This window comes from Pholis gunnellus (assembly GCF_910591455.1).
Source record: "Pholis gunnellus genome assembly, chromosome: 16".
Taxonomy (NCBI): Eukaryota; Metazoa; Chordata; class Actinopteri; order Perciformes; family Pholidae; genus Pholis; species Pholis gunnellus.
The window spans coordinates 12,873,767-12,895,472 of record NC_136543.1 but is presented as its reverse complement, the minus strand read 5'-3'; the positions used below and the strand labels follow the sequence as shown (position 1 = coordinate 12,895,472).

General features: G+C 42.6%; 1 protein-coding gene across 1 annotated transcript in view; it reads right to left on the bottom strand.

Moving 5' to 3' along the window:
- The window catches only part of vps50 (VPS50 subunit of EARP/GARPII complex), an 85,064-nt gene that overhangs the window by 19,380 nt on the left and 43,978 nt on the right, over window positions 1–21,706 (bottom strand). The window contains exons 14-22 of the mRNA XM_079175645.1: window positions 18,745–18,836; window positions 18,534–18,628; window positions 17,132–17,230; window positions 15,531–15,621; window positions 14,538–14,723; window positions 12,447–12,565; window positions 11,001–11,107; window positions 9,538–9,659; window positions 6,208–6,288 (exon numbers count right to left, since the gene is read on the bottom strand). Of these exons, the coding sequence (XP_079031771.1) occupies window positions 6,208–6,288; window positions 9,538–9,659; window positions 11,001–11,107; window positions 12,447–12,565; window positions 14,538–14,723; window positions 15,531–15,621; window positions 17,132–17,230; window positions 18,534–18,628; window positions 18,745–18,836 (992 nt within the window). The remainder of the gene's footprint in view (window positions 1–6,207; window positions 6,289–9,537; window positions 9,660–11,000; window positions 11,108–12,446; window positions 12,566–14,537; window positions 14,724–15,530; window positions 15,622–17,131; window positions 17,231–18,533; window positions 18,629–18,744; window positions 18,837–21,706) is intronic.

Genomic DNA, 21,706 nt, shown 5'->3' with positions numbered 1-21,706 from the left:
GTCAGCTTTGCTAACATCCAGTATGAGAAAGAACAGCTTGCCCAAGAGTGCTAACATCCACTTCAATGTCCTTAAGGGCTTTTGTATTGTGTGGACGGGCGAAAGGGAAAACAACGTTTGTTTGTCTGTGAGGTATATCAGCCGAAAGACTTTCCCCATGGGGACCAACAGCATTGTTCAGTATGAAGACATCAAGCATCAAAGCCAGGGAGCTTATCTACACTTGTGTAATGATTAGAAATGAAGCCCTGGAATTGCCAATGAACAGAAAACATATAAAAAAATGATCATCCAGGGAGGGATTTGAAAACAGATAAAAGCAAAGCTTTGAATATAACACTTAAAAAACAGGGATAAAGCAGTAGCTTGATGACTATCAATCCCTGTTTTTCCTCCAACAGATCAAAGATGAGAGGCTGAAAATGATTCTTAATGAGGAGGGACGATTAAAACAGATGTATGAGTGTGCGGGTATATGTACAATAATTGTGTGTGGTAGGACTAATGAGATTCTGCTGCGCTTTATGGTACTCACATGGGACATGTAATCGTATAATGCCTTGGGGAGCAAGTGGCACTGAAGCTTTGTATCGATCAGTGTGAAGAGTGCAGGATTTCAGCTCCACAGGGGGAACACACCAAACCTCAGAAGCATATTTTACATTTTGCATAGGCCTCACTTAACACAACTTCCTTGCAATTTTAAAAACTCGGCTTTAGCGTTTCTCATACGACACTACAGCAAGTAGCAACTGGCTGCCTCATTACTTAGCCACAGTCTGCATTGCAGGCCGTGGGTTTTATCTTGGCTCAGACATATTCTCCGTTTTTCTAAAGTGCTAAGTCAGGCCCACCTCTGCTGGAGCATCTATTTCCTTATTGGATTTTTTTCCTGCTCGTCCACGGGGTGATGAGTAGTGAGCGGCTCAGTCTGAGGTAGTTTTGAGGTGGGAATGGGAGACCCCATGAGTCATCAGTAGACACCTGAGGGGGGACGGGAGCTCCCTCTCAGTATCAAGTCTGCCGCCGGATCCATCAATTAACTCCACATTCAAGCATCAATTAGCTGAAACAACAAGATGAATAATCGCTCAACAGAAGATTATTCTGCAACAAGTGAGACCTCTCAAAAGCTTTTCTTCTTAATGAACTTAATTGAATGATTTTGCATTTCGGAAGGAAAATAAACAACAACCAAGGTAAAGGTGCCAGGGTAAGTGGTTGTACAGTGGTATCCTGGAGCCTAACAAAGCAAAAATAATAGCAAGGAAACTCTCACCTTTCAAAAACCAGCATTTGGATGCAAAAACTTTAAAAGTAATGCCACTTTCAAATGTTATTCCCCAGCATAATAGAAAATAAACATCCTTCATTTGAAAGGTTCGGTGAACTCTAAGAGCTTGATCATTCTGTAATCGCCCTGGCCATGAAGGGAGCTTCCGGCAGGGGAGTTGAAAAGTGATCTCCGAATTGAAGTGTCTCAGTCTGTCGTGATTGACTGCTTACTCCTCTCAAATCTATTCCGTAGAGATTTATGGGCAAATCGAGTGGACTGCCTGCCAGGCAATTACTGTCAAGTGGATCCAATTGCACCTCTTTGTCACTCTAATACTAGAAATTTGGTTCTCATTAGATGAATGTCAAATGGAATTAAGGCCGTCACTTATTTTACAAGACACCAACCGCCACCTCTGGCAACTTCTTTTCCCACAGCTGCTGGTCAACAGCCGTGATACACGGAGAAAACTAGAAATACAGCCAAGCACTTCAATTTTAGTTTAGTTCCATGTCCGTCCAAAATGTCATGACGTCATCATTTTATCCTATTAGACATTTGTGTGAAATTGTCAAAATGAGTTACGGTTTTGTAAGGTCACAGCGACCAATGACCACCAACATCGAATCACTTCATCCTTGAGCGCAGGTGGACGTTTGTGCCAAATTTGAAGTCTTTCACTCAAAGCGTTCTGGAGATATCCGTTCACAAGAATGGGACGGACAGACGGACAACCTAAAAGCCGGAAATAATTGAGCTAAATACTTGAATGAACCAACCTGAAGTGTATGGAGACTGCAGAATACAAATGAGAGTGTGTTACTCTGATGTGAGACAGGAAGCTGAGTTACAGTATCCAGGGGGATCAACTGTCTGCTCATCACAGCTGAGGAGCATGACCTACAGCCGGGCCCATCAATGAAGCCCCCCGACAAAATGTCAATACTTGTGATATCCTGACAACTACAGTATAAACAGTCACACCATGGAGCTTAATTGTGATCTATAATCCCTGTCAAATAGCAATCCCCACTGGTGTGTCTGGTGAGACGTTAAACTAATGAATAATAGGTTTGGTGTGTGTGTGTGTGCGTGTGTGTGACATTAGCCAGTGCCTCTCATGAGAGGCGGCATGCCCGTGTGTGTTAGCTGTACCAAGACAGAGTAGCTAACCACAACATATGCTTAGGTATTATCATTTATCATTCATTATGCTACTAGCAGGAAGAGAGCATGGAAAGTGTATTGGAGTAAGTGCTCATTGTAGTAGAAACCAACAGAAGGACTGCAAGTCTGTGTGTGTGTGTGTGTGTGTGTGTGTGTTTGTCTGTTAATGTTCCCATCCTCTTTATATATATGTGTGTGTTTTCTTGTCTGGGAGTGTGTGTGTTTGTGTGTTTTGTGTGTGCATCTCTGCAGGCACCCTCACTGCCAGAGGACTGGCTGCCAACACAGAAATCACCCGGCTTCTCATTCCTGTTTCAGTGCCAGGCATGTAAAAGGCTGAAGAAGTCCCATTGTACCCTGAAGACGCAGGCGTATACACACACACACACGCACGCACGCACGCACGCACGCACGCAAACACTGCAAGACTCAATCCAAACAGGGGTGAAAAAACACGATCTTATCTTCACGCATGGCCCGATGGTGAACACTGAAATAAATACACAAACATGGCATTGTGTATTGGGAGCAACAACACAAGCAGAGTTGAGAGGTGTGTAATCACTGGAACACGGCGGATACAAATGCGAGGGAGGAAACGTAAGGGGAGAAAGAGAGTTGGAAAAATAAGTGAGAAAAATAGAGCGAGTGATTAAAAGAGTAAATACTGGTGGTTCGAGTACCGAGAGAAGGAAAAGGACGGTGAACCAGAGGTGGACTTCATTGCAAATGCTCGGCTGTGTCAGCTCTCGCCTGCAGCAACGGCTCGCAACAGCTGCCACAGCTGAACTTTCTGGGCAACCGACAATATGGCCGCAGATGGAATTCATACCACTCTCATCCGGCACCGTCATCCAACTTGCCCCGAGCAATATCACCAAAGAATACGATTTTTGTTTTTGTTTTCAAAGCAAGGATTGTAATTAAATCATTATTTTATACGACAGCTGATCCCTTTCAAGTAAAATAATTCAGTTCGGAGCTTCACAAGATAGAATTTCACATGTGAACTTGAAATCGGTGTTGATGTCGGCGCTCGGGATTAAACACTATGCCACGAGTGTTTTGTGGTAAACGAATATGTGAACAAGGAAATTACATCTCTGCCACTCTCAGAAGTTTCTGCCTAACCTCACAACCTTCCAAACACTCTCAATAAAAACATTCAAAGTCAAATAGGGAGTGAACTCGAAATTAAAACTGTCAAAACCCAGAGAAGCGACGGGGGTTTCGGAGAGGTAATCAAGAATAACAGCGGCAGAGACAGAGCACATAAACAAGGGGATGATCTTTTACTTTTCCCCCGTGGAGCTCCCAATTTAAGCCGAAGTCTCTCTGTACCTGAGACACGATGAGAAGGAATCTCGCTAACGTTCATATGGGACTCTGAGTCATTACCAGCACATTGGTTTTGGACTCAAACAGTTGCGACGGCAAATCAGGGAAACAAAACCTCAAGGATTCGGCTGCTCAATTGAAATGCAGTGTGCAATTAACTTTATAATCTGTTTACAAATGAGGTCTACCCTACTGCAATCTCTGGAGTGCGTATTTGTATGCAGGGGGAGTGCGTTTGTGTACTCGGCGTGAATAAATTCTCACTTTGGAGCGAAGACACCTATATTAAAAAATGAGAGATTTATAATCCATATGGAAACTCAATATGAATTGTTATAAATGTGAAATAAATATATATATGTGCGCGTGTGTGTGTGTGTGTGTGAGATTTATGTGAGCAGAACATGATGTGAAACACAGAAGAGCAGTGAGCGAGTGAGGCAGTGCTCTATAAGTTTGGAAAATAGGACATCTTCTCAAACACTGAATGATTTATCGAGATGAGCTAAAATAGTTTTGTATACGAGGAAGGAGAGACTAAAAGCATTGGCCAATACATTAGAGAGGGGACGGGTGTAATTACAAAGCCAGAGTCAGTGTCCTCCGTCTGCAGTGGTTTTAAATAGATTTAATATCACGCAGCCTGTGATGGCCACACAAAGCGATAGGATTATTCCCATCTGAAGTGTGTGTGTGTGTGTGTGTGTGTGTGTGCGCATGTTAAAGGTTTAACGTCGTTTTGTCTCTTGCGAGAACTCAATAAAAAGAAACCACACGTCCCTGTTCTCTTTCTCCACCCAGTCTGTCCGTGTGCAGCTCAGATGATAAACATGTTCTCCACAGCTGAGCACCGAGCTCTGCCGACATTTAACAAATGGCCAGGAAATAATTGGTGTGTAAATAGTTGCTGTAGTGTCCCCTGAGGGCAAGACGACATGATGCTGCAGCTCATCGCTTACTGCAAATTTAAAGTTTTGATAATTCATCACTCTTTTCTGACTTTTATCCACTTTCTCACCTCCGCCTTTTGTTTTTCAGCTTTCTCCTCCTCGTCAGCTCTACCTCTGAACTGCTAAGCTGTAAACATCGCAGCAAAATGACATTATTCTACGCTGTCAAATTAATGCTTTGTTTTAAAAAAGGTGATGTGGATGCTGTGTGCTCCCTACTGTGGACAACTGCTGATTGAAAAACAAAAAACAAGATCTCTCTGTTCCCCTTTCTTCACATTTTGATGCGATTGCATTAATGGCATCTTGTTATAAAATTGTTATTGGCACTGACGGTCACCTGACTGCTAATTACAGTCCAAATCAGTGATCCACTTGCTGCCAGATGTTTCAGAGCCAAAAAGAAAAGCGCTTAGTGGCACATTTAATAATTTGTCCTGCAGCATGGTATGTGGTGTTGTGTGAACACACAGATGGAATTAGAAAGGATATTTGAGAGACACAGAAAGCCCCAAAGGTTCTCAGAAAATGAAAAATAAAACAACATTATACAAGACCTCACCATGGGAAAAGAATATATATTGTGAGCCACAATCTGTGACATATGATAAAATCCAATTTAACTACGCATAACCAATATTGTCCTCTTTATTTTCCGATACAGCTGCTCTGGGCTGAATTGAAGCCGTCTGGTTTCTGGAGCTTCTGAATAATAATGCTCATCACAGACACATAGAAATAACTGAATACGTTTTTTAAAAGAATAAAAGCCGACTTTTTAGTATAGCGATTTGGATTCAAGGCAGAAGGACTACAGTCTGAGTTCAGTGAGCCATTCCATCACACATCTACCATAATTAGACTCAAGCGACACAACTCATTAAAAACAAAAGAAAAACAAACCCAAAACATCAACAGAATTTTATTTTCGCCTTCAGGGGAGCAAAATTATTGCAGATTAGGGCCAAACTAAAGTCCACGTACGGCTTCTTTAAACTCAGGCCATCTGACAAATGAAAGGCAGACGTGGGAGATGATACGTGCTTCATCATGTAACAGAGGAGAAAGACTGTAGAAAGATACGCTATCAGACTAATCGTCACTATGTAGTTTTACAGAGGGGAGCAGTGATTGAGAGCCCTAATGGAGTAACACACACATCCTCCCCGGTGCGGCCACTTTAACAGAGAGAGGTGCGTGTGTGTGTGTGTTTGTGCGAGTTACCGCTGGCCAGTTAATGACGACCCATAATGCATTTTGTGGCGATACGAGCCGTGAGATCAGACATATGGTCAGGGTGGATAGAGTGGATTATGTATATAATGCTTTGGCAGAAAGAGGTGAGCGGAGAGAGCATGTTTGTGTCAGAAAATGAGACAGACGCAATGAGGTAACGAGCGACGGTAAAAAGAGAAAGAAAGAGAGCGAGCGGAAGAGAAAGTGAGACAAGGAGCAGAGGAAGAGTTTCAGTCTTACCATGTCAATGAGGCTCTCCTGGATCCGGTTCAGTGTGGTTCTCAGTCTGCTGCTGATAAGGCCCAGACCCGTTGACTCATACTGTACAATTCCAAAACACACACATACACGTATATTTACATATATATCTATAGATAAACAATATAAATATATATACACACACAATTAGTTTCTGCACCGTGCACAAACACCTTCCTCTTCCTGAACAGCACACACAATTCAGCAGTGTGAAGGCACACACACGCGTACACACCCACCCACACACACACACACACACACACACACACACACACACACACACACACACACACACACACACACACACACACACACACACACACACACACACACACACACACACACACACACACACACACACACACACAAACACACACACATCTGCTTTCATCTCACGTAGTCGCAGACAAGAGAATCTTTACTTTCGGCTTCTAGCCGAGTCTAATCCAAAAGAGGGAGGAGTAAACTGGAGGAGCAGAAGTCAAAATCAATCTCAGTGCGGCGAGGGAGAAAGCAAAGTCAACATCTAAATGCTACTGAAATCACTTTCACGCACGTGTGTTTGATGTCACTTCAAATCCACCACATCACAAGTGTTGATTATAGCATTTTGGACTCGCAAGGCAGGGGGGGGGGGGGAGAGAGACAACCTTGTGTGTTAGTCGTTAATGCTTCCAGAGATCTACTCTTACCAAGCAAGCAGGGCCCACCACCCTGGCAGGGCCCGCGTCTCTGCCACCATGAGTTGGCAGAGACGGGCTTGGGACAGGCTATGGATGACGAATGGGCAGCAGAAAGAAAAAAAACAAGAAGCAAAGTCTCACATTAACAAAAAACAACAAACAAACAAACAAAGAAACAGAATTACATTAATGGAAGTAATTGGTGAAATTACTCGTGTACACATCAACACTTGATTGTTGCCTCACATTAAAATGAAATGACATTTTTTAATCTTGTACTTGTTCTGAAACTGAAACATGCTTCCAGCTCAATAATCTCCCTTTCAGCGTGGTGATGTTTGAGAATGTCTTTACACATCACCGAGAACACTTGTATAGTGTCTTCTGTGTCTCTGCAGGAAGCTTTCCAAGGTTTGAAAAAAAGAAAAAAACCTGATCAATCAGAGTTATTTTGTTTATCTCAGCATCTTCAACAGAAGGCTTGTCTTAAAAACTTGAGATTTGGGGTGTGAAAGAGGTGGGCACAGGGGGAGTCCAATGAAAGACACTATTGAGTTGCATTATGGGGAACTATAAGGTAACCCGGCTACCAGTGAAGAACCGGTATCTTTGGCTATTCCGCCTGATTCACAAATATCTGAAGAAGATAGAAATGGGTATTTCATTTTATTCTGCGTCACAGGAGACTGTGATGGTGTAAAAACTTTGACTTGCACATGTGCATGCAAGATGAATATAATTCACCGTGACGAACCGTCTGTGGGAGTCAGGAGCTGAGAATGAAAAATTACAGTTTCTTGCATTATCGCTCATTTTTCAGAGAAGCCATCTATTCAAACATCAGATACTTTCCTGATCTGCTCTCTCTCTCTCTCTCTCTAGGCAGCTCTGTCTCAACAAATCGTTCATACATCATTGTTTTGGTATCCAGCCTCTCTCCTCCCTTCTTTCTGCCATCATACTGCCAAACAGAGCGACACAGTAAAAATTCTTCCATCTTTATCTTCCCTCCATCTTTCACCTCACATCTCTCTCTGCCATACTCTCCTTTTCTTAATGTCTTTCTTCTGTCTCTTATTAGAATATCCAGGTTAATCCAATGGGGCTAACTTTCCATAATTCTGAAGCATTAATCACCTTTCCAAAAATAGTTTATAACTCTGCCTCTCTCTCTCAGCCCGAGCACTTAGAAGCCGGGTTATTACCGGCACTGGAGAATCTGTGAGCATGGCACATAATGCATCTTTAGCATATGTGTGACGGAGTCAATGGTGCAGCTTGACTTGACAGGGTCAATATACACAGAGAATGGGGTATTTACCCTTTTGAATATTAATGTCACCCATTACTCTTCAAGTGGGGGAGTCAAGCAGCTCCATCTTGATTCCAGCGGGGCAAAGAGAGCAAAGCCTAGGTCAAAATACCAGCATATGTGCATAGCAATATTCAGAAATCTTTTTAAAGATTCATGGGGGGCATTAGCATTTTACTGTAGGTGCCTCTTTGAGTAAGACTATTATTGAAATGGGCTGGTTCATGATATCACATTTAATGAGGACACGGGGAAAAAAAAAAAAAAAGAGTCAGAATTTCAGAGAGATGCAGAGTGGAAGGGGAACAGTGCGAGGAAAAAAAACAGAAGACGAACGATGACATGTGAAAGGAGCAGAGCATGTAAGATTAAGGACACTGGGATAAAAAAAAAAAAAAAGAAGGGGGGGAAGGCACAGTAAAAAAAAAAAAAATGACAACCAGTCTATGTGTGAAGGAGGAAAAGAGAATTTAGGATAAGGTAGACAGAAAGAGTGATGTCAATAGAAGCATGGAGACAGAGAGAATGTGACAGAAACGCACTCAACATGCAGTATTTTAACCGTTAGTGGTCAGATCAAGTTGTCAATTCTCTAACAGAGTGTCACCTTCCCTCATCACCCCCCCCCCCCCCCCCCCCCACACACACACACACACACACAAACGCATCAATAATGTGCAGTGGAGCGGCCCCCGCGGAGCGTTCATCCTCTTCATCACTTCCACCTCGATGGGACAGAAGTCATTTTGTTGCTATCATTATCACTTCCCCCGAGGCCGATACTGACACCAATGCTGTTTTTTCTCTCTGCGAGGCTCTACAAATGACATGATGGTCTCTCCATGGAGCGAGGGGAAGTGGGCTCGCCGACTGTAAACTATCCTTCAACTTAAATTTGTACTGAGACAGAGCGAAGCTTATGTACGTATATTATCTAATAAACATGAGAATTGAAAAATTCTAGCCTTAGAAATAAATGAAGGCAATTTTCTTAAAGCACCGTACCACTGATGCAGCACAAGTAATATTTTGTAGCTGCAGGCATTGCAATGGAAAAAAAAAAAAGTCCCCTGTACTTATGGTAACTTGAAAACTCTTTATTTGTTGTAGCTCAGTTAGAGCATCCTGTGAAGCAGCGATGTAGCATGGCACCATAATACTCCGCTACGTCACAGCTGGGTGTGGTCTCAAGTTCAACAGACCACGTCCAGCTGTGACATCGGCTGTGGTTGAACTGGGCTTTTTTTTTTTTTTTTTTTTTAATCCTTCCAAGACCTAGCGTAGGACATACAATGTGTTGAAAAAAACAAAACGTACCATGTCATTGCGTCCAAAGAAAGTGTACACGGCGTACAGGTAGTAGTCGAAGAGCTGTGACACACAGTGGATGACATCGAAGGCGATCGGCTTCAGAATGTTCATCATCTGCATATACTTCCCTGTTGGGAGATGACAGTGAATAAACAGTTAGCGGGAGTTGGTTGGACAAGCTTTGTGTGCTCCTGGTTGCATAGCAGGGTGTATCACAGTGGACACACACACACACACACACACACACACACACACACACTGGGTTTTATTTAAGGCTTAAGAGTTGTTTTTAACCCGGTATCAGTTCATAATAAATGAAATGATTCTGTTCTTAAGTACATCGTGTGGGAGATTAAAAGACTTAAACTACAGGAAGTTAATCATGGTGGCACCACATCCCTTAGGGGAGAACTTCAGCAGGAACGCATTGCATTTGCATACACTCAAGGGCAAGGATTCAGTTTAGCAGGAGGGTAATAAAAGCAGTAAGTACAAAGGTACAGGGGTCTAACGAGGTTACCATTGACTCAGAACTGATGAATGGTGGGAGAAAGAAAGAAGAAATAAACTCAATCTAGCTGGTATTGCCACTGAGGCAGCACTATTCTCTCACACTCTCATTTTTCACACGCTTTCTCTTGAATTCTGCACCAAGAACTCAGGGAGCAATCTAACTCCATCACAGAGCTGCACAGACTGAATTAGAAGTGATTGCTTGGAATCAAACTTAGGCTTTTCTCTCAGTTTTGCCACACAGCTCTAAAACAATATTACCAATAAGAAAACACACATTCTATTTCGTACTGCACGGTGTGTCCGGGAACGTTCTGAAGTACGCACCGAAGGAGGAAACAAGGAGGACACTTCAAATGAAAACAACTGGTCGGAGGACCAGGATTTTGTTTTTGAAAATCTGTATCATCCTCAATTATTAAATGAAAGAAACGGCAGAAGACGTTTACATCCGTACGACCAACACAGCAAAGATAATTGCCACGTCTTAATTCCGCTTTGACGCACGGAAATCACATTATGAAGGTCCCACCACCGAGAAACACGCTTTGCCAAAGGAAGGGCTCCGACGTCTTCAAGGCCGCGTCACGGAGACGCACGAGTACCTCTTTGGAAACGAAAAGGTCAGAGCTCAGGTTGAAGGATAATAATTATGAGTGCAGCTCAGTCACACACGTAGCAGCAGAGAACAGCAGAGAGCACTGATTGCAAAGAGCTGCTGGCTTTATTGGTGAATTAATAGATATCTCAGCAGGTTAGAGAGGAAGCCCACTGCGGCTGCGTCTGTGCTGCTCTCAAGCAGGGCTAAGTGGTAGAGTGTGTCCTGGATGTGTGTGCGCGTGTGTGTGTGTGTGTGTGTGTGTGTGTGTGTGTGTGTGTGTGTGTGTGTGTGTGTGTGTGTGTGTGTGTGTGTGTGTGTGTGTGTGTGTGTGTGTGCGTGCGCGCTCAGGACTCACCGACAAGCCGGATGACGTTGAGGGTGGTATTGGTGAGAATCGGTGCATTGGTCTTATTAAGGTTGTAGTCCGACTTTTTCTTGCTTCTTATGGTCTCTCGGGACGCACTGATGATGCGTGCAGGGTGTGTGGGGGGGGGAGAGAAAGTCGGCCAGAGTCATGAGAAGAGGAGAGACTCAGTAATATATGTTAACATCACTAATCCTCAGAAATGATCGGCCAGGTTCAAAAACCTCAGTGCCGGTCCGAGTCTTCTAATTGATCAATCAGAAGCCATTACACAATGCAGGAGACACAGAGGGACCCACGACGGTGAGGTTTGTGAACCGGTGATCCTGGAGCTGCAGACAACTCGACACTGCTCATCGAGCCATATTAGCCAGCAATCATTACACGGGCCTTCTAATTTCCGGATGTGACCAATGCGACCTGTTCAATAATGAACCATTAGTGATTCCTGCTTATAAGAATGGGGAATTAGCATTTTAGTGGCTATAGGCTAACGCCAGGTTAATACACATAAGGAACAGGAAATCGAATGTGGTGAGAGTTTAAGCAGAAATATCAGGCCTGTCAGATCTGTGAAATAACGAGACTGAGAGCTGAGCACAAACATTAAGACACCATTAATAGATCATTGTGAATTACATGACAGGAAACTATTATTGTAACAGTGCTTCTGTAATGAGGAGCTGCTGAATAAGTGATGGTAGTTAGTATTTTCGTTTTCTGTGCAAATCGGGTGTCGGCTCTCAGATATGCACAAACACACGTACGCACACAGGTTCTTAATATTTCAGTCCTTCGCATACACACACAAAAACATTATAATCTGCACAAGGAGGGTTATAAAATGCAAAAACTAAGACGACATGAATAATTGCAACTATAACATGTTAAGACGGTAATTGTGTGCATGAATTATATCACCTTTAGAAACCAACGCACCCTGATAATAAAACAAAAAAAAAAGATACAAAAAGTTGCATTCAAAACTCTCATTTAAATGAGCTGAATGATTTTTTCACACGGTGCAGAGAAGCACGATTGCCTCTGCTTTTGTTAAACAGCGATTCATCTTTCAATAGTCGCCAATCACGTAGGCGGAGGTGGGAAGAAAGAGAATTTTTCATGGGAAGACAAAACGCTTTATACAAGCTTTCTGCCTACTTAGCAGGGTGAGGCAGAGGGGAGCGGAAATGATCATTGCTAAATGCATAAAAAGTGGCATAATGCATGACTTCCCATCCTTTAGGAACCTTGTTAAAAAAAGTTTGTTAAATAATGTTATTTTGCATCTGTGTTTAACATGAGTTGCTCCTTTTTTGTGTACATTCACTGACTTTCATAAGTTTAAAATAGCCAGGAGCAGATCTGATGGACCACCGTAACTTCACAAGCTGTGTGTCTTCGGAGCGGCGTAAAACAGTTTGACTTGGAACTGACCTCTTGATGGGCGCATCACCCGTCTGCTCGTCAACATAGTCCTGCTTGAGCTCCTCGGGGACATCGCTGTCACTGTCGTAATCTTGATACACACTCTTCTCCAGCTCGTCTGACTCGTACTTGAATTAGGGAAGAGAAAGAGCAGATGGAAGTTAATGGAAAATGGTCAAATGGCCAGTGCAAAGAGGAAATGCCGCACGGATGAACTGAGTGGAAGGGATAAAAAAAACACAAGTCAGACACCGTTGTAACATGCTGTGAAACTTTGCTGACACATCACCAGTTGTTAAAGAGGAGGAAGAGTTGAGGAAGCGTGAACAAAATGATGCCATGGGGAAATCGTGTCATCAAAAAACCCGCTGTAAAACCAAACCACACAGCTGTAATTGAATGATCAACTTAAATTATCCCCATCTTTTAGCCCTAATGGGTGCATAACCATGAAATGACTGGCTTGAGAAGGAAAGGCAGAAAATGAATTCACCTCGCGGAGGAGAGTCTGGCTAAAGCTCCCCTGAAATAAGACAAAATTGTCTTTGTCCTTTACTGAAAGCTGAAGCAACACAGCAGCCATTTAGAAAGGATTACAAGCTTAAGAGTGAGCGAAGCTAGGGCTTCTGTAAGCCCGACATGTTAGATAGTGCTTTTGATGTTGACACTGTTAGGAAAATATATATATATATATATATATATATATATATATATATAACAAGAGGGTCTTGACGCAAGACTGTTAAAAATACTTTGCAAATGCATGTACGAGGAAAGCACCGATCCAACTTCTTTCTGTCTCGATAGCGATTCCCAAGCTTTGGGTATCGTCCGATACCAGTGTTTCATTAATAAGCTGTGTGGACGTGACTGGGATCCATCTTTTATGTGTAAGGCAACATCAGGCCTGACCTAAACATTGCTTTCCTAACTCTGTAAAACAACATGCAATAAATAAATACATACACACATTTCTAGAAATGTTATTTATTATTAGAATAATCAATCGTGCATCAGCAAGCTACAAGTGGTCAAAACTTAAAGATGTTTAAATTAATTAAATAAATGTAATGTATATAGTTGTATTGTCACTGATACCTGACTGAAATTTGAGTCAGCATTGGCCCAATATCTGATACCAGCATCAGTATCGGTGCAGCACATACTGCAGGATCTTCATTGTGTAACCACACAATAGGAGCCACTGTTTGGCTGTTGCTCAATATAATGGTACAGACAATGCCCATTATGGTTTCAGATTTACGATTTGTCAGGCAAACAGAAGAGCTTGCTTTCAGTTGTTGGACAAGACAACAGGCTCACACACTCTCTTCCCAAATGAATCGTTGCTGCTCCTCTGGGTTTGAAGATGCATTTGCACAAAGCACACTGATTGATGAACGGTGAAACAGGCTGTTTAAAGAAAAAGACTACTAAGCAGTGAAACATTTTTATTTCAAGGTAAAGTGCAGCCTATTTATATTTAACACAAAACAGAGTAGATAAACGTTGCTAAGAAATAAAAAGGTTTCTAATATATACTACACAATACACAATACAATACACTGTAGACTGTGTAGACACAATAGTACTAAACGTTGCTAAGAACAATGTGTTCAATTTGTTGCGGCCCAAAACAACCATCGAACACGACTACATTATTACATGCAGCTCTAATATTAAGTTTATTTTTTTGCTTTGCCAATGAATCTACCCAAGGAGTTAATTTGCTGTTTAACAGCTGATATGACATGTCAGACCATGTGTCAAAGTGTTGCACGTTCTGTACCGCTACACCATTAACAAAGGTGTGTTATGGCCCTGGTGATGACAGCTCGATAGCTGCTGTAAACAACTCGATGACCTGCAGTGATTATGTCCCAATTAATCAACTTGGATCTTCATTAACGTGTTTGGTGATGCCCCTCAACAGGTAGCCTCGTTAATTAGACTAATGGACAGCAATAAACAAGAACAACTGTGTTTCATGTATAACTACGAATGCTTTTGCAGCCTTCTGACTGACTGGGCAACATGCAACTAATTACAAACCAAAAGCAGGCCCCAATTCAAAGTATGCGTTTTGTGGTTTCCACTTACCCCGTTCGACGCCAGCACATCCTCTGTCTCCTCCTCTTTGGTCTCGGCATGCAGCTCGAAGGGGTTTCCCTCCTGAAGGTACTGCTGGAACAGAGACAGCTCGTCCTGAGCCGGGCCGGTCGAGGACGCGGCCTGTTTGCTCGGGGAAACGGACGGAGAGCGACACTGGCCCATGAACTTAAACTCCTGGATTGGAGAAGATGGGACAGAGACAGACAAGAAATGGATTTCATGTTTGGTAGCATGGATGAACTCTAATCTTTTAAGACTTGAGCATTTCAGAACTTGCCCTGTATCAAATCATATTACCACACAAAGTCTGGTAAAATACTACACAACGTTGGTGCCCAACAGGGATTAAAGGGTTAACGGACACGGACATTGCCTGTTAGCCTAACAGTAATGTATACACACACACACACTATTCTCAAGGCATAGGTTTTATTATAGGGATTCTTTGGCATGTGTGTTTGTTGCAAAACGTGCCCAAGCAAGACAGACATGAAGGGAAAACAAGATGCATGAAATTGAAAAGAAATACATTTGAATTAACTCCATTTATCTTTGGGACATCTCTTTCTTTCCATTTGTCATTTCTGTTTCTTTCTTCTTCTGTGAAGTGAGCTGAACATGTTGTAAGCACAAGGATCTTTTTGGTGAGTCGGTTACATAGAATATGCCCGTGAGATACTGGATATCGATACGTGATCAACATTAAGCTCTGATACTCGAGGTTGATTTTATAACTGTGGGAAATAAAATGTAATACAGCCATTTTATCTTCATCTGCGTTATATAACGTGCAGTGAACTTTACTCCTCCTATGGGAGGCTGACACACTCGCACACACATACATCATTGAGCAGGATCCCCTGTGTTTCAGATCATTATGCAAATGTCACAGCAGGGGCTGCGTGCGATGAGAGACGGCGTGGGATGGATGAATGCTACCGTGCTTCCCTTTCTCTCCTCAGTGATGGGATTGTTACTCACATGGAGCTGGGTGATGTTAAAGTTAGACTTCACTGGGCAAAGTTCCCATGTCTCATTTTCCAGAAACATCCTCAGCTCCTCCAGTCGTGCCCTGAGGGGATGAGAGAAAGAGAAAAAGTTACGCGAATAGAGTAAGACGCGAAAAAGACGAAGAAGAAGAAGAAGTGGAAAAGAAGAAGTCAACATGTGTCCATCGCTGACCAGCAGTGAGTTCAGGTCTGTTTACATTCGGAGAGTCCAGATTAAGTGTGCTGACATCAAAAAGCCTGCAAAGGTCACTGATACACAGTGAAAAGGAAGGTGTGTGTGTGTTGTGTGTGTCATGTTTCCATGTTAACTGTCGTCAGAGCTCGAGACAGCCACCCTGATGGTAGGTCAATATCAGGTCTTGCTGTGTGAAATGTCAGAGCCGTGTTGACTTGGAACACTGCAGTGTACCCGTGTTACTTAAAAGGTGTTTGAAGTGTGAGAAGTGACAGAAGTGAGGAACGGTGGCGTGAGACAGGGAAGCCTTGTGGCACAGAAATAAAGAAGGGATATCAATTGTATTTTAAGTCAGTCCCTTTTGGCGCATGCTGGCATCTTATCCTGCAGTTATATTCCTCTAATGGAATGCAACGAGAATTAAAAAGGACATTAAAGCTTTGAAAACATTTCAATCGATCAGAGAAAATGAGTTGGGGGAAAATACAAGCAGAAATGACCAAACGGCGCAGCTCTTAGATACTTATCATGTCTGAAACCCTGACAATGTCATTCTGTCCTCTGCACCCGTAGGCCAACAATACACCCACCCCGATGACTGAGTGTGTTACTGCAGGCCGCTGGCAGACGAATACAGGCAGCAGCCAGTCAAAGTTCACTGATGGGTAATCTCTTTGGGAATGACACCCGACAAACCTAATGTAAAGATGATGCCTGCCGGCCACCAGCGCTGATGTGCGAGTACGTGTGCTGGCGGACACATTAGAGGCGTTGATAATATGCCATCACAATGCTGTCTGGTGTTCGCCTCGTCATCTTCTTCTCTCTCCCTGGAACTGTCACCTCTAACGATCTCTTTTTCACTTCCAATTCACACGGCATCCCATCATGCCTCCGTGTCTCCGTCCGTTGACAATTTGTGTCAAAGGAGTGAAGCCTTTTTTTAGCATTCTGATATTCAAGAATCTTTTCAGTGTATTTTGTTGGCTAATCATAACACTGATCAATGCAAATCACATCTGATGATGTGTCGCTGTCTGCTTGAAAGCATACATATTCATGTGGTCGGCAGGGGGTTACATAATCAGGAGGTAAATGTGCTGCCAGCTCAGTGAGTGTTACCGTGTAATTACACATCTACTCCGAAGAGGGTTGCTCTGGGAATAGAGCACGGTTGTGCTATTGTGTGTAAAAGTTTCTGTCAGCCGAACTGCTGTCTACCATCGTCTCAACGGCTTTCTTTCAAATATATATATATCGGGGGACATCAGATCCATGCCCTCTACATCTAATTGTTGACACACAATCAAACCTATCGGCTCACTAAAAGATTAGAAGGTACGTCCAATTTTTACGCAATCCAAGTGACGATCCAGATGCAACAAAAGACAGCTTACCTGTGATAGTTTTTAAAGTAGTTGCCACTCTGGCGCTTGATAGACTCCTGCAGGACCTCTGACTTGCTGCCGCAGAACTCCTCACCCACCTGCATCAACCTGAAAGAGAAGGTTAAAGGATGAGGAAACACATAACGACACAAATGAAGGGCAAAGAGATAAGACAAAGGGATTTCTCACTGGTGCAGTTATCTGATGGAGCATGTAGTGAGATTACCCAGTGTAAGGAGAGTCTTTGATGGCTTCCGATTGATATTTACTTTATTTGTGGTGCACGTGCCTACAATGACGCAACCGCCACAAGTTAGGGCTACCGTGATAAAGGTCATGATTTCATCTATACGAGTAAATCAATAAAGTAGTAATTTTAAGGGTTTATTGCACAAAATATATACATTTCACTCAGTATCTTTATAATCTGTGCTTATGCATAAACAATCCTTAAATGTTGTGTGGTTTCTTTTGCAGTCAAAAAATGGAAAAGTGATTTTCTAAATGATCAAAAACAGCCCTTTAGCCTGAAAGCCTCTGCAGGAAGACCGCTGTGTGTGTGTGTGTGTGTGAGTAGGTGTTTGACTGACAGCTGAGCCAGCGGGGGCACACAGACATGATGTAAACAGACTTGCTCTGGTAACTGTAAACTGCCAGTCAAGGGACAGACAATGTGTTGTTAGCAGTGGTATTGAAGAAAAAGGACTACACAAGTGTCTGAATCTAAAGTAAGCCATCTAAAATAATCTATTTTGACACGTTATGGTAGCTGAATAGATTATCTCATCTACAGCGTGTACACAGATACCAACAGTCACGCAAACAGTGGCTCCATTAGAACAACAAACACGTCATATAATTCTATAGGATGTCACAGATAAATACACATAATTTCAGGTGGACTTGAAAGCATTAAGAATAATATCCTGGATTCGCTTCCCTCCACCCACAAACTTGTTCCAGTCGAGTACAGGCTTCACTCCCACATACAGTAGCAACGAGCTGAGCAACGCGCAGGTCGACCAAAAGGTGTGTACGCTTCCTGTTTGTTGTCCATAGAAGTGCAAAACACACTGGAGAACATTATCATAACCAGAGTTAGTGTAGTTGTTAAAGTGTGGAGTTTAAATGTTTTTGGATTTACAGCCATTATAATTTCAACAAAGTCAATGATAATTCTCTTCTTGGACAAAGGATTTTGTGTTTGTGTGTTAGTGTGTGTCCGCATAATCTCATTCAGTTAGTGAGCAAGTGACTGAGGGAAGAAAAAGAAAGACTGCTCATGAAAGTATATCAACCTGAAAAAAAAGATTTAAAAAGACGAGACAGAGAGAGGGACAGCAACAGCAAGATGATGAAGACCAATTAGAGGAGACGAGGGTGAGCTGGCTGCTCTGGTCTTGCGGCGTACCTGCTGATGACATCGAGCACCACGATGAAATCGTCGTACTTGAAGTTCGACATGTCAGTCCCCAGGATGTAGGCCTTCACTTTCAACTGGACGTCCTGAGGACAGAAATGAGAGGCACACGGTGATTTGGACAAAAAAAAATAATCTGAGAGAGAGAGAGAAAAAGAGAGAGAGAGAAAGAGAGAGAGAGTGCACTATTATTCGTCCCAACCTGCCAGATCCGAGTCAGTCCATGCTCCAGCTTCTTCTTCACGTAGCTGCGGTCCACCACCGACTCATCAGACTCTGCTGCCGCGGCACCATCTAGAGGTATTCAAAGACAGAACAAAGGCCGACTAACAACTGATAACCAGACTGATGAAATTCAGTTTCCCCTTATCCATTGCATTTATCTATTGTTCGACGGCGTCATTTGAGCGTGACTCAAAGACTTTAATTTACTCATTTCAACGGACATCTGCACAATGATTCATGAGCAGACGGGATCAGAATGCGTACTAAAGTCCAAAAGGACTATTCTTATAGCCGATGAAGAAGCAAATGAAAAACATCTCTTTAATAATGATGAAATGTGATTCTTCAGATGCATTTTAATATTATAATACAGGAGAAATATCACGTAGTTGATCTGCAGATCTGAAATGTGTGACTATTGTCCTTCATTGTTAGTTTGGCCATGTAAACAGTCTGTAGGCTGAATACTCAGACTTTTTTTGCCCTGAAGTGGACGTCAGCCCGCATTTGACAGGAGTGTAGGTCACAGAGTCCCTGAAGAGAGCAAAGACTGACAATATGACAAAACCGGATGACACTTACATAAGGTGCTGAGGACAGGCAGCCTGGGAATTAAACCAACATCTCCAGAGAACGTGGTTCCTTCTCCATCAGCTCACTGTCCTCTACTTTGTGTTGTTTTCTCACCGATCAGACAGAATACCATGTGGAGCCGACACCACCAGAGGTTACAATGTCATAGTAGCGGCAATATTTTCCCCTGGCTGAAAATTGCTTCAATCAGACTGAAGGTGCTGGCTCGCTCCGTTTGAAGTGGATCTCTAGGAAAAGCCAGCAGCAGTGAGCCTGTGAGCTCTCCACCCCACCTTAAAAAACTAAAAAAATGTCAGAGACTCATCTTAGTGACGGGTCAATGATTTTGTGGTTTGTCTTCTCTTTTGTTACTGGGCTTAATATAAGTCTCTTTTAAAATGAATAAATGCCACAACGTACACATTGAACATATACGTTTTAAAGTCTACTATACAGCTACAGGGCTACGCTCCTCTTTTTGGATTGAACAACATTCAGTGCAGCGCAGTATATAATAAACACAAATAACAAGTCCAAAAGCATATTCACAACAGTTTCTAAGCAGGAGAGAAACAAATAACTCTGGTCATGGCCCCAAAACCTCAGAAGAAGGACCAAGTGTGCGCACATCCAGGCAGAGACACTCCGGCGCAGGACACAAAGTACTAAACTGCAGAGCACAAATGAGGTCTGCACACTGTCAGGCTACAGATAAACAGTATATTTCTCTTTTTACGGCAACGTTTTGATCTGTGGGATCTTCCTCAAGCCTTCAAACAAGAACCAAAGTAAAAATTAAAAAAAGCTGCAGCATCTGTTTTAAAATATATTGTTCTCTTCTGGTTAAAAGCATTCTCTTAAAATACTGGACAAGAGCGTTTATTTACAGGCAAAGAAAACAATCCACACAGTGAATCCATCTCCATGTGCTCCAATTACAGACAGGAGATCAGTTTATTGATGAGAAAGACATTCAAGGGGACAGAATCTAAGAGCCGCTCAAGAGCACTGAAGAAAACATAAAAGTGTCACCGTCTAAATACGTGTGGATCTCGTTTTGTTTGAGATCAAAAACACACACACACACACACACACACCATTGACCCAGACGATGGTTAAACACATTAATCAGAGAAAACGAGGGAGACAGGCATGAATCACGGGGAGTGTTTTTCTTATTCTGAAGCAGTGAGATGGTTGAAAGACCTGAAGCCTAAAAAATACAAACACATAATTCAACTCAGCTCGACTCAAAAGATCTCCGAGCTGCAGTCAAAACAGAGCAACTGTACAGTCAACCCCGCTAAGTGAGGTGTTTGTCTTCTGAGCGAGACCATAAATAGCTCTCTTGCCATTTTGCCTATTTATATAACAAATAAACTACACACTTATTTCCCTTTTTTAGGGCAAAGAATTGTATTCAATAGTAAAATGTCATATCGAACGTAACCTATCCAATCCATTAACAGAGAGAACAAACATAAATGTTCTTACACCCACACACTGTGTCTATCTAATCATGTGAATATCTAATTATGTGAATATAGTAAAAGAGAGCAAGAGAAAGGGCAGGACGAGTTGAAGAAAGCCTTCTCAACCTGGATGACGTAAGATAAAGAAAAAATAAAACCCGATCAAGAAGGATCTGAAGAGGTTAAAAGGCTTGAAAAACCAAAAGACAGAAGTGGGGATCAGTGAGCCTGGATTAATCAGAGCTCCTCAGAAACCTCAAAGTGTGTGAAGGTATTACTTTAAGGTGATAGACGGGGGGAAAAAAGAGAAGAGCTTCATTCGCCAAGATGACACGTTTAAAAATGAGCTGGCAGGTTGTTTAAGTGCAACATAAATATATGCAAGCGTAATCCTGGGATTATACATTTAGAGCTTTATATTAGCTGATGGAGCCAGTGGCCAGGGGTTGCTAAGTGTGTACATTATCAATCAATGTAGGAGTTTTCAATCGCATCCTTAAAAAGGACAGCTCCACCTATTTTACACATCAAAGTCGGTCTTGGGGGAGTTCTACACCATATGTGAATAAAAGATGTGTAGAGCCTTTTGTGGCTCCCGAGGGAGGCAGAAGTCTGATGGATTGACATCACTCGAGTCAGCGTTGGTCGGGGGTTGAAAACTGCGAGTTTAAAAATGAAAACAGAGCTGGGGTTTTGCCAGAAGTGAGTTTACCAGACCTCTGCAGCTCGCTCCTCCACTCCGCTTGAGGCTAGCAGCTCAAGGCTACATAAAAGGCCAAAACAACATCCGAATCGCTGACCGCAATGCCTGCGGTCCGGTTGCATCATGGGTAATGTAGGCACCAGGTTTTGACGAGGAAGACGGTGTGGAATAAAAGGAGACGACATCACTGG